Source organism: Acinonyx jubatus, chromosome A1 (genome assembly GCF_027475565.1).
Source record: "Acinonyx jubatus isolate Ajub_Pintada_27869175 chromosome A1, VMU_Ajub_asm_v1.0, whole genome shotgun sequence".
NCBI lineage: Eukaryota > Metazoa > Chordata > Mammalia > Carnivora > Felidae > Acinonyx > Acinonyx jubatus.
In genome coordinates, this window is record NC_069380.1 from 159,707,510 (window position 1) to 159,721,119 (window position 13,610).

Sequence of the window (13,610 nt, forward strand, 5' to 3'; positions counted from 1 at the left end):
AAAAGGGGGGGTTTAATTTATTTTACAATTTTACAAATAAAACAATTACACCCAATTGCTATACATAAACAATAGGAAACAGTGTTGAACAGAATGAACTTGACAGAATAAATCTCATCTTTCAATTCCACAAATGATTTAAGAAATACTCAGTAGCAATTATCCTGTGCAGCAGTGCTATCTCTGTAAACTCTTTTTTTTTTCTCCTGCTATATACATTTGAAACACTTGTGCTTTTTGCCTACACAAAGAAACAGTATTTATTAAAAGGTGCTACTTAAATGGAGACACAGGGCCCGGAGCCACAATCTGAAAAGTCTAAGTCAAATACATTGTCAGCTTCAAAACTTTTTTTAATTTTTAATTTTTCTTTTTTTTTCTTTTTTTAAGATTTGGCCATACTAGACCCTTATTGACACTCTAAGTATGAACAACAGAATTCAGTTATAAAGTAGATCCCTCTTCAGGTTAGTAACTGAAGTCTCAAAAGAACTTCTTTATTCTAAAGTGGTCTTATCTCCAGAGTGCTTAACAGCACAGCCTCTGAAGATGTTAGCATAACACAAATCTAGTGCGTGTATATTACAGACTCTGTGTATATAACACAGACACACATATATAACATTGTATATATGCATCACACATGTCTATTTGTACTATATAGATATAGCTATAGCACATATATAATAAAATATCTATTTCTAGGTGGGCTTTATTTGGATTTTCTTTTGTCAGATATGCACAATAACCCTCTCTCAATTTTCAAAACATTGGTAACTTGATAAGGTCTAATGAGGAAACTTTCAAACTTGTAGAGGTAACAACTAACAATACGTAACTCTTCCTACACCTCTTCCACAATTATAGATACCCCCAACAATAAGCACGTGAAAACAACTCTTATGAACCAAATACCACATTGTGTGCATTATGACTAACTGGCTCAATTAGAAATAAATTACTTTGTTTACTTTTCCTGTGGAGAAGTTTAATAACTAGTTGGTATGTACACTACCCATAGCATTATTTAAATAAATTTCTTATGTAAGCATATATGTAGAAATTCCCATTAGCGATTGATATACATTTCATATGATATACAATACAGAAAGACATTTGAATGCCCAGCACCTTCTTTGAGACTCAAAAACTTCCACAGTAATTTCATCAGTCCCATGGGCAGAATCACTAGATTTGCCTGGAAAATCTGTTACTGATTCTTTTTTTTTTTTTTTTTTTATTAGAGCAACATAATATTAAGTATAGAACAGGCTGGGTAATGGTGAAAATGTTTCCATGGCCTATTCATGTCAACAGCACAGTAACAACCATGTTCTCTAAAGGACAAGCATCTTTCACAATCAGCTGCCTGAGCATTGCCAGGTACAGGGGTAAATTGTGAAAAAGAAACAAAAAATTAAAGCTGTGAACATATGATAGATAGTCTCAAAAGAAAAAAAAACTCAGATGTTTCAAGTACATATGTATAATTTTATTTTATCATGATCCCTTTTGGCCCTTATTGGTTAAACGGAATTCTTCTTCTTCTTGCTATTAGTGATCTCCTTGCCTTATCCCTGTAAGAAGGCCACAGTAGATTGTGGAGGTGGTGGGGTGAATGGACAGGTATACAATAGGGAATGAAATGGTCTTGTACAGTTTGTTTTCTTTGAACACTAAATACCTTTAATTGAATTCATTCTTGAGTATTGAAAGTTCCCTGAGATGAACAAAAGTAGTCTCAGTCGATACTGAAGCCCTTTTTATATGCTGAACACTTTCAGAACTGGGCAATTTATTTAGAGAACACAAAGTATAGGGTAACAAAGCAATGCAAAGCTAAAAAGGCACTACTCAATGCATCTATGAGATAAACATTAATGCACAAAATGATGAGTGGCTGGATGCTTTTGCTGTGGCCTTAAAATTGTTGAAATACATTTGTTGATAATGCAGTAAAAATGGCAAGGTTCCTTGCTGCTGCTTTGTAAGACATACTTTTAATGAGCTCTGAGATGGATAGTACCTACCAGAATTTACTTGTGACTTCAAATTTTCTATCGAATTCAAATTAAAGACTACTCCAACAACTTACCCACAAATAGTAAAAATTAAGGTTCTATAAATTACCTACTTTGGATTTGTTACATAAATCAGACTTTTCAACTTTACATTCAAAACATGTGCCTAATTCTTTTAAGATTTCCATTAGGTAATAAGAGGTTAATGATAAAAGTGCATCATGTTCATAGCATTTTTAGCTACGTATCTCCTTTATGCATTCTATTTTGTTTTCTTAGAGACACATGAATTCTAAAAAATAGGATTTTGAAACCCAAGGTTCTCTTATATTTTTAAAAATAATACCATGTATTATTAATATATTAATAACTGTACTACTGTGGACATCCTTTTCTATGATTATATATATATACATATATATATATATATATATATATATAAAATCTCCATGCTATTTATTCTTTTTTCAGACTGTCTTCCCTAAGAAACAAAACATATATGTTCCCCACACTATTTCTTCTTTTCTTACACTGCCTTCCCTAAGAAACAAGAGGTCATCTAAGGGTTTCAATCCAAGAGTAGAAGTGGGAACACAGGACTTCTGCTTTCTAAACAATTCACTGTCAGAATTACCTGCCGCTGAAGTAGAAGTTAACAGAAAACTGGCCCATTGGTCAATTCTATCACGTTAAAACTTTTTGAATCACTTTATTAATAATTTCATGTGCTTCTTTGAAAACACATTAATGTAGTACTGTGAATAAATTTAACCACAGAGAAAATATTGGTCAACTTCATTCACTTGAAGTGCAAAATGCTGACACAGTTTCATTATTAAACCTCTTAAAAGTAATCATCCCTGTTTTGGAAACAGCATTCTATTAATCACGTTATTTCTGCACTAAGAAAACTTAACAGTAATGTAAAGAGAATGCCAATCTTTCCATTTGAGTAATAAGGGGAATATCAAAAAACTGGAAGTCAGATTTCAGCCCTATCAGTGTGACATTTATCCTAAAGGGCAAAATGCTTCCAGAAAATTATTATGAAATGTAAAAGTTATGGAAGTCTTCTTCAAATAAAAATAAAGTTTGAGTTTGAAAAATCCAACATATTTAAAGACAACTTCTGTATTAGTAGCATCATAATATATTAATATATTATTTTCATGAAAGGAGAATGGTTTGTTGTGTAGAAACATCAGTATAATCTTTGGTACCAAAAGTACTTTTTTTTCCTGCTAATTTTACCATCTCAGATGACATTGAACATCTTTCCTTTAGAATGGCTCAAGATTACTGAGTGGCACAGTTTAGCTGGTACCTTCTACACCACTGGGAAAAACTCTGGAGGTTTAGAGTTGTGCAAAATAAAACGTTTTTACAAAGTCATTGTGTGATTGCTCTTTAAAAATATAAGAACTTTAAAAATGATTTCTTAAAGGTTATTTATCTCATTCATCTTTATCTCAGAAAGGATTTCTAAGCACCCAATACCCAAACCAAAAGAGATTCCAGAAGACAAAAACAAAAACAAAAACAAAAACATAAAATTCATGATCAGACTCAGAGTCCTGACTGAAGGCATTTACTTGAGTTGTTTAATTTTATGGATTTCACTGCTCCAACTATTTCCATCTTGATTTCTTCTGACAAGGATGGTTTAATCCCCAGGGCTGGGTTACTCTTCTAATGTGCTTGGCATTGCCGTGGCAGCCCAACAGTGATGAACATATTTGCCTCATTAACTAATGACAAGTGCATTGTTGGATCTTGTAAACACTACTGATTATACATTCAAACTGTGTTCTTAGTGGAAGTGGCACTTACTAGGACCCTTGAAGTCGAAATATGTTTTTTAGAGCACTTTGCAGGTATTTCATCAGCTGGTAGCGGATTTCTCATAAATGTCCTTTATCACCTTTCAGATAATTGGTGGATACTGAAACTCAGTCTTGTTCTGGATCCTATTTTCAAATCTTAGGAAGCATCTTCAGAAAAGAAGTGCATATTCAGTTTGTTTGTATGTTTTCAAATGTGCTTTATTGCTTTACACACTTTCCTGTTGTTAGTTTCAGGGCTCCTCTATTATGTAGCACATTCAATGTTTTGAATTCTAATGGCATTCTGTGAGGACTTGCATTGGAAAAGTACCTATATTTTAAGTCATCGTAGTAATGATATTTGACGGCTTTTCCATTCAAATCCTTAGGGAATGGCCAGAATCCATACAGGTGAATTTCATCACAGAATCTTGTGGCAAGTGTATACATGAGGAGACCTGTGCTGGGTCTTTTGATGGGAACTTTGTTTGTCAGCCAGTAACTGGAAAAGAAAACACACACACACACACAAAGAGAAGAATTTAGAGGAACACACAACATACCCTACAGCAAAGTATACTATGTGGAATTAAAGTAAATCAAATTTGAAAAGTATGCTTATGAATAACAACCAAAAGATTCCTGAAGAAATATTTCTTAAGCATTTAGAAATTTGATCTCTTTATATTATTTTCTCTTATCCTTTATTTCCTTATTTTTGAGGTCATATAAATAAACAGGGGACCTAGAAAGTATGTAAATATTACTGTAGAATCTCATATTCAAAATGAATTAGCACCAAATACATAATATACAGAATAGAATCTTCTCAGAAAGTGTTAAATACGACTATAAAAGACACAGTAATTGGGCAAAGATTGAGTAATTCTCCTAGAAAAAGAAAATTTGAAACTTTGCCCCTGGGTTTTTCAAAATCTCTGATATTTCAATTAAAAATCCAAACAAATGCTTCACTTGCATTATACTGACTTATTTCATTTCAATTGTCCAAATCCCATTTTACTAAAGCTAATTAAAAATGTTGCCTCAACCCACAGAACAACGACATAAAACAAATAACATATGAACATAAACAGTTCACCACTTATTCAGTTTAACACTTTGTTAAATAAGCAAAATAAATTTAATGCTGATAAGTATTTTATACTGTTCATTTTCAAAGGTGATAAAATACTCCAAAATGTTCAGATCCATCATTGTTGTCAAACTTTGTTCACCTGAAAAGCATGCAAATTCACAAGTTAATCATCACCCCTGGCAAAGAAGGGGGTTTCCAGTATTTCTTGGCATATTCATTATCTCATGTGGAAACAGCTAAAAGAGGAAAGGTATAGATTTTCTTTAACTTTCAAAGTTGTCCAATTATAAATAAAATAAAGTTAATAATTCTTTTTTTTTAATTTTTGTTTTTACTATTGTCTCTTATTTGGGGAAATATATACCCTGCCATCCAAATGTAAGGGCAAGATTATATAAAATTTTGTTCATTGCTGTGTTTAAACACTTGCCTTGGATTTACACAGTATTCTTTCCTTTGTTTTTTTTTGTTTTTGTTTTTGTTTTTGTTTTTTTACCAATTTATGACGTTTTCCAGGGGACATCAAATACATCTAGACTACTGAATGCTGATCAAGAAATATTGGACTTTGAAACCTCCCTACAAACATCCAAAACAGGGAAAAGATACTTATCCATTATTGTTCCTCTTTTTTCCCCCTTCATTTCTCCTTCTCTGAACCAGGATTGACCTTTCACATCTTTTAGTTTTCTAATTGGGTAAAGGCCACGTGCTAAATGTTTTGAGCCATATGAAATGCACTATAGATCTTTTGTAACAAAAGTTTTTTAAGAAAGCCTATTCTCAGTAAAGAACATTTGGAAGGAGTCTTCACAGAAGATTATATAAGAATTTTCTCATAACACAAAGGTAGCTAATGAACAAAAACCATAGCGCATGCATTGTTGACATCATGAAGAAACCCAGATATTGATTCTGTGTGAGAAGTTTAGTTAAACTATGGTTTGAAGGTTTTGAAGAGACTGATAGAGACCAAAGCTGTCTCAGCTTTGAGAAAGCAGATGTTCTAGCATAGAATGATTCTTACTGGAAAATTTTGTAATGTGATCTGTGTGTGATTACAGATGTCAGTTGATGAAGTTGGTTAGTTTTAAAAAATGCATTTATTTATAAATTTTTAAAACAGGTGAAGCAAGTTCAAACTCAGTCAAAAAATGATTATTTCCACCAATGAATGTCAATGATTAGGAATAGTCTGACAATATGAAGTTTGTGCTGAATTATGTTATTTCTAAAGTGAGAAAAAAAAGCTATCAGGAAATAGTATAATGCCATATTATTTATATGGGACTCCAAGGTCACATTATATGTGACTTCAAGAACACATTATAAATAAACACTTTGCATTTTCTAATTCTGGAAAGATTTCCTGAATATTCATTCAACTCTGATCATTCATAGACAAAATACCAAAGCAACTTTTTTATGAATACAAATAAGCAATTATAGTGTTAGGGAAAAAAAAAAAAAACGCTGATGGCAAAATTATTGGCCTAAATGTTTTAAAATAGTATCACAGATACATAGTAACTCAACCTTTTTTGATCCAGGGCACCCCATGTGATACCACAACAGATAATCAGTGAAGTCATCTCCTTACCCTCAAATGCCTGACATCTAAAAGCTAGCAGGCAAAAGAGCATAGTGGAGACATCCAGAAGAAAACAATAGAAACATGTAATTTTGGGGACAATTCTCAAGTACGTGATGTGACTTCAGTGAGGTTTTTATGGAGGAAATAAATTTGTGAATTTTGGAATAGGAAAGATATACCTAGAATATTAATTAATTAATATTAATAAAAATTGTGTTTTGAAAACTAAACTCAGATCACAAAGCATCCTATTTGAAAGTAATGGGTAGAGAGGCTCTAGAAACTTGTTACTTTAATCCATGCAGTTCAAACACTGGTGTAAATACACTTTGCTTTAGAAATTCTAAAACTGTCTGATGTTTGGCTTGAAACAATTTGAATAATTTCAAAGAAAATTAACTACCCATTTTCAGGATATTTTTGGAGAAAAAGAACAAAATAAATGCCATTTATCAAACAGACCTTACTAAATGGTATCAACATGTAACAGATAAGTTGAAACAAAACCTTAAAGCAGTTGAGAACTAAGGCCACAGTTAATAACATTCTGTGAAATTAAAAAACACAGGAGCCGATCCAAATATAGTCAGTAAGAATTTCCTATGCGCTTATTATAAATCTAATGTTGGGCCTGACATTGTATAGGCCAACATAAATTACCGATATTCAGTATTTGCCCAGGAGCACATTCCATATGTGAAGAGGACAAAAATGGATATTCTTTTTAAACTCTATTAGCACAATCAGTTAGATAATATCTGCCAACTTTACAAGCCAAAATCCAGAGAACAATTTTAAAATCCATATCGCTCAGTATCTACTTATGTACAAGCTGGCATTTAAAGACCACAAATTTCTTATAAAGAGTTAATCAAAAATAGAATGTTAACTTAAATTTTAAATCCTAATTAGGAAGAAATTGAACTGAAAATAATGCATTTATAAAATAATGAACTATTTATATTCTAATTCAGGATAAGCTGTTCTAATTTTTATCTCAAATTCATTTCTCTTGTAATTTCAAATTTGGCAATATTTTCAATTCAGCAAATAATCTAGTTTCTCTGTATGTATTTCTTTTTATAGAAATTGATATTTTTCATCACAAAATCAATGCAGCTTCCCTGTAGAAAATATGAAGAAAAAAATGAGGAATAAAATATTACTTATAAGTAAATTACATGCAGATAACTACTGTTATAATGTGCTGCATCCTCTTGTTTCTCTGACTGTTTTAGTCTTAATATATCATTCATAGACATACATAGAATATTTTTTCACCAGCTAGGCTAAGTTTTATTTCAGATACTATTAATTCCCTCTCTCCTTTCCTCCTTCTCTTCCTTTCTGCTTTAATGTTGTAATATTCTGTCTTGTTGTATGAAACAAACTCACCCTAGATTTTATTGAACATTTCTAAGTTTTTATTTTTTTAAGTTTATTTATTTTGAGAGAGAGAGGGAGAGCAAGTGGGGGAGGGGCAGAGCCAGAGGGGGAAAGAGAGAATCTCAAGCTGACAGAGCAGAGTCCCACATGGGGCTCATTCCCATTAACCATGAAATCATGACCTGAACCAAAACTGAGTCAGACGCTTAACCAACTGAGCCATGCAGGTGCCCTGAACATTTCTAACTTTTTATACATGCAGTAGCCTCCATAGGTCTCACTACTTCCCACCATGGAAGCTCAGTTCTTGCTAAGCCAGGTGTCTTACCTACTCTTCCTCCAACATATCCATTGTTCTTATTTCAAACAAACTTAGCAGTTGCAATGTCTCTATCCACCAAATCTGTGTCACAAGAAGTGCGTATGAATCTGTGATATCATGTATCAATGCCTGAGCCCTTGGGCAAGCTACTACTTCTCTTCCTTGGGCCTTGATTAATAATATTAAGCCTGTAAGGTTGTCATGATAATGTAAGAGAGATAGTATGTGTGGAAATCATAGCAGAAAGCTTGACACATAGTAAGTAATACTAGTTGAATTTTAACATCTTTCAGAAAAACCCACTCTTTATTCCAACTCACACTTCTCTCTTGATGCCTTCTGTAACTATATGTTCCCTGTGGTCATGTCATTTAACCTCAGTGGGCATGTTTCCTTAGTTGAGAAACAAAAGCATTTGATTGTGTGGCTTTGGAGTTTCCTTCATCTGTAAGATTCCATTGGTGTTTCACATCTTCTGTCTCCATGAAACTGCACACTGCCTGAAACTGTGTGAAACACTCTTGGTCCTGCTGTGCTACCTGTTCCTCATTCTGTTCTCCTTTGCTTTTTTCAGGTTTGAATATACTGAAAAGCAAAGAAAGTACTTATAGTAGTTTTGACATTAAAGCCAGCAATAGGTTAGATTTTTATCTCATATTAAAATTGGGTAATGATCACCTGATAAGCCAAAATATATTATTTCAAGCAACCAACATTTTCTAAATAAAAGAAAAAAACCTTATCTTCAACAGCATTCCACATTTGATACACTCATGACAGTTCACACTCAACATTTTGGCAAACAAGGAATATTAATTAGCGTTTATATTTAAACAAAAAAGTGTAGACGTTTAGAAGTAATAGGTATTTTTTCCTCTTAAGATATTATTCTTTCAAAAATCAAAAAATGGAAATTTCTATATAAATATAAAATAGAATATAAAAATATATAATAAAAATATGCATAAAATATAGATAATATATATTATATGATATAATATATATATTAAAATATCCTAGAATATAAAGTATGGAATCCCACTGTTCCAGTTTTAATGTTATATTATATGCGAAGTTTCCATTCATGAGCCCAGTGATTCTTTTATCTGGAATGCAATATTGAAGTATATAGCATGAGGTGCTTGTTCACACTACTTCTCCTCTCATATTTATCTTCCCACAACTGAGCTTTGTGCTTGTTTCCCAGAAAGATTCTGTTAAGGGTAAATAATATGGCTTCTGGGTCTGATGTCTACAGAAATTTGAGATATTGTTTAAAAATTATCTTTCCAGGGGTGCCTGTGTGGCTCAATCGGTTGAGTGTCTGACTTCGGCTCAGGTCATGATCTCACAGTTGGTGAGTTCGAGCCCTGTGTTGGGCTCTGTGCTGACAGCTCAGAGCCTGGAGCCAGCTTCTGATTCTGTGTCTCCCTTTCACTCTGCCCCTCCCCTGCTCATGCTCTGTTTCTCTCTCTCAAAAATAAACATTAAAAAAATTTAAAAATTAGCTTTCCATAATTCATCTTTGCAGAAGATGTTGGCATTGCCCCAATTCTGTACTCCATGTCTCCAAACTAATTTTTAATAATATCTGAATATTGTATATGAGTTTTTGAATATTCTGTCCTTCATACTTGTTAATATGTTGGTTCATTCTTAGAAAAAGTACATGTGTATAGGCTGGCTAATATAACACTTAAAGCAATCATCCTTGGCATATTGCAATGGCATATCTCTGCTGTTTTGTTTTCAACTGTTCAAATTATCCTTCCATCATATTCCCAGTCTGCAATATGCTCCATCATGTGAATTTACTTTTTAAAGTATAGAAAACTTAATTTTGTTTTAAAGTTGTTTTGGTTAAGTTCATAATACCTCTTAAGATTATGAAATAGCCCATCTTTCTATAAAAGCAGGGTGGATGATCATTTCTTAAAAGAAAAGAAAAACAAAACAACACACAAAAAACCCACAAATAACAACAACAAAAAACTTCCAGCACTATACTCACAGAGAATAATTCAGTCCACCATAATTAATCCTTATGTTATTCCATTGAAAGAAAAAGTAATAGATGCTTAAATCTACCTTGATATGAAGCATATTTCAAGTTCTTAGGCAAGCTAGGAATAAAGTCAGGAATATAGACATAAGCAGTGGCATAAAAGGTAGCAATGGTAACACTAATTAATTGAGAGTGTATAAAGGACCAGAGACCATGTTAAGTACTCTACCTATGTTGTTTTTCTCCTTTAATCCTCATCACAAACCCATGAATGGATGTTATTTCACAGATGGGGATATCGAGGCTTCACAGGTTAAATAACCAGTTTAAGGTCATGGAGATTGTAGGTGACAGACTGGGTTTTAAACCACCCCTATCTGGCTATGGTGATTTCAATTTAAACTAAAAATGAATGGGATTCTTTAGCTTCTCAAGAGAATTCAGCTTGGAACAGTAATTCCCCAGAACATTTTCAACATAGGGTTCATATGGGAAAAAATATGGTGTTTTGGTGATTAATAGTCTGGTGTCAATGGTGATGTATTTTACACATGTAGCTTTTTTGGCTTTTTTGTTTCTTTCAAAGGCAAATAAGAGCTGACCAGTATATAGGACCCACTTTTCCCATGAACACTCTCAAAAGTGTTCCACATCAGAAGACGATTTTGTAGTTTCAATATATAACTTACTTAACCACACTGCAAATGTCAAAGGCAATGACATTGTATCAAAGGGTAGGGATTTCCATGCAGATATGAATAAGCTTCTTAAAGTATTTGACGTGTTATTAAAATGCAGGAATTCATAACCTCAGTGGGTCAGTTTGTCAGTATTTTTTCTAGGTGCCCTTTGCATGCAGAGCTCTACATTATTATACTGACCTTCATAAACCTGACTCATGAGAGGCATAGAGTTTTCATGGCATGGAAAAAGGAATAGGGATACTAATTTAGGCCCAATAATCTCTATATTCTATTTGGTACCTATTTATGTTATTTGGTGTCCAACACAAGAATCAGGCTTTGACCTTAATTCTGAATTTCAGCCCTCTTTTTACCTGGCCACATATGTAGTCTGGTTGAGCACAGATAGTAATACAAAACTCAAGATCTCCTCTTATTATATTGGTTTTGCCAAGTGTCTTATATTTTATCAGTGAACATATAACTCTTGTTATTGTAATATTAGTAATTATATTTTACACTCAGAGTTTTAAAGTACTTTCACATGCTGCTCATAAAATCCTGTTATATATGTTGCAGTATATGTTATCATTTCTACTGCGCAGAAGGTGCAGTGAAAAGCTCAGGAAGTAAATAATTTGTCTGATTTTGCTCAGCCAATATGCTATACATGGTGTGTTGGTAATTGTTTAATAGCCAGCAGTCACTAACCAGGGCGAAAGAGTTGCTGAGAAAGAGTTGCCTTTGCCAATTTCTGTGGTGTAAATACTCCCATCACAGTTGATTTCAAGCTACTGACCTGACATCAGTGAACACTGAGTTGGGAACACAATCCACTCTTGCCAGCCAGTACCAGCTAGCTCCAGTATACCACTGGCTGGAGAACACATAGAAAATATTCTTTCTGACCTGTCTCCCCCATAAGGTCTGCACAAAAAAATTCAACATTAAGGAAGCTTACCTTAGAAAAATTTCCAGGTAATTGTTTATTTATACCTCACTTGTAAAGAGAGAAGATGAGGGTATAGGTTGCATCTTTTTAAAAAAAATTTACTTACTTATTTTGAGAGAGAGAGAGGGAGGGAGACAGCGAGCAGGAGTGGGGGGGGCGGGGCAGAGAGAGAGGGAGAGAGAATCTCAAGCAGGATCTGCACTGTCAGCGCAGAGCCTGATGCAGGGCTCAAACTCACCAACCATGAGATCATGACCTGAGCCAAAATTAAGTCAGACTGCTTAACTGACTGAGCCACCCAGGTGCCCCTAATTTGCATTCAATAATGTAAGATAATAGAGAAATTTAACATTATTATATGATGAAAACAGAGATGAATGAGTCTTCTATTTTTATCTCTTAAATATGATATTTAGCACTGTCCTGGATATACAGCAGATACTTAATGAGTGCATATTTAATTTATTCTTGCTGGTGTTTTAGAGATTTGTAGTGTTAATAAAATGGAACATACTCATGGTTTGGCAATCTCGGAGTAACAATATTTAATAGTGGGAAAAGCACTGGAAAAGTTGGAGTGCTGCCTTTGCTTTACCTTAAACTAACTACATGATCTTGGGCAAACAACTTAAATTTATTCAGCTTCAGTTTAGTCAACAATAAAATGAGATTTTTAATATGGTTCCTACTACATCTAAAACTCTCATTTTTAAAAGGTCACAGTTTCTGAATTCAGATTGAGGAGCATGAGAGTTAATCTATTTGTAGCTGGAGTCTATGTTTTGCTTGTGGTGATTAACTACTCCTACTTTTATAATGTGTAATCTGATATCACATGCAGCTCATCTCTTCAATAATGTTATAGAGCCCTTTGATAAAATCACCCTGTTAAAAACTTTAATATCATTTCTAGTTCCCTATATTACTCGTATCTAGAGGTCAAAAATATTTCTCTCCATAAAAATTAATAAATTGTTTTTTGATTATTTAAAAATTATAAAATTATCCATCACAATTTCAGAGATAAAGCTAATGGGAGAATAGTGTCCAAGAAAATGGAATCTTGCTGAGACGTGAGAAAACTTAAAAATAAACAAAGGGGATCCTTTAGACTTTATTCACCACGAAAGAAATGCAAATAGAATTTAAATGGATCACTCCAAAACTATATCACATGTCGATCTGATTTTGGTGAAGGAGAATTTAAAAAACAATTATAATATACAGATTAATTCTATATTAAATATATAAAAGATGGGGGTTCCTGGCTGGCTTAGTTGGTGGAGCATGTGATTCTTGATCTCAGGGTTTTGAGTTTGAGCCCCACATTGGATGTACTTAAAGTCTTTAAAAAGTCTAAAAAAAGAGTACTTAAAATCTTTTAAAAGAAGTTATTAAAGATAATATATTTTGGAATTTCTCAAAGATAATGCTTAAAAAGTTGAATTGGTGCATGGGGGCTGTGCCAAAAAAAAAAAAAAAGTAGATGTAAAGCCACAGGTTTTAATGACCTTCTTTTTTTAACACAATTGAAGTCTGAAAGACAAACTGAAATTTATAATCTGAACTTGCAGAATGAGGAAGTAGTGGCATCCAAAAGGTGAAATACTGGAAACAGAAGGGGGATGGTCTTTTGAAACATGATGAAGGAGTTAAATAAGGTTAATGCTAAACAGCCTTATGTAGGATCCTCCTTATGAGATCACATTGCTTTTTGAAAAGCAA

The 13,610-nt window shown here is 33.2% G+C and overlaps 1 protein-coding gene across 1 annotated transcript in view; it reads right to left on the reverse strand.

Moving 5' to 3' along the window:
* The window catches only part of ST8SIA4 (ST8 alpha-N-acetyl-neuraminide alpha-2,8-sialyltransferase 4), a 99,394-nt gene continuing 85,784 nt past the window's right edge, over nt 1-13,610 (reverse strand). Inside the window, 1 exon segment of the mRNA XM_015080447.3 lies at nt 1-4,346. Coding sequence (XP_014935933.2) covers nt 4,064-4,346 — 283 coding nt within the window. The 3' untranslated portion in view covers nt 1-4,063.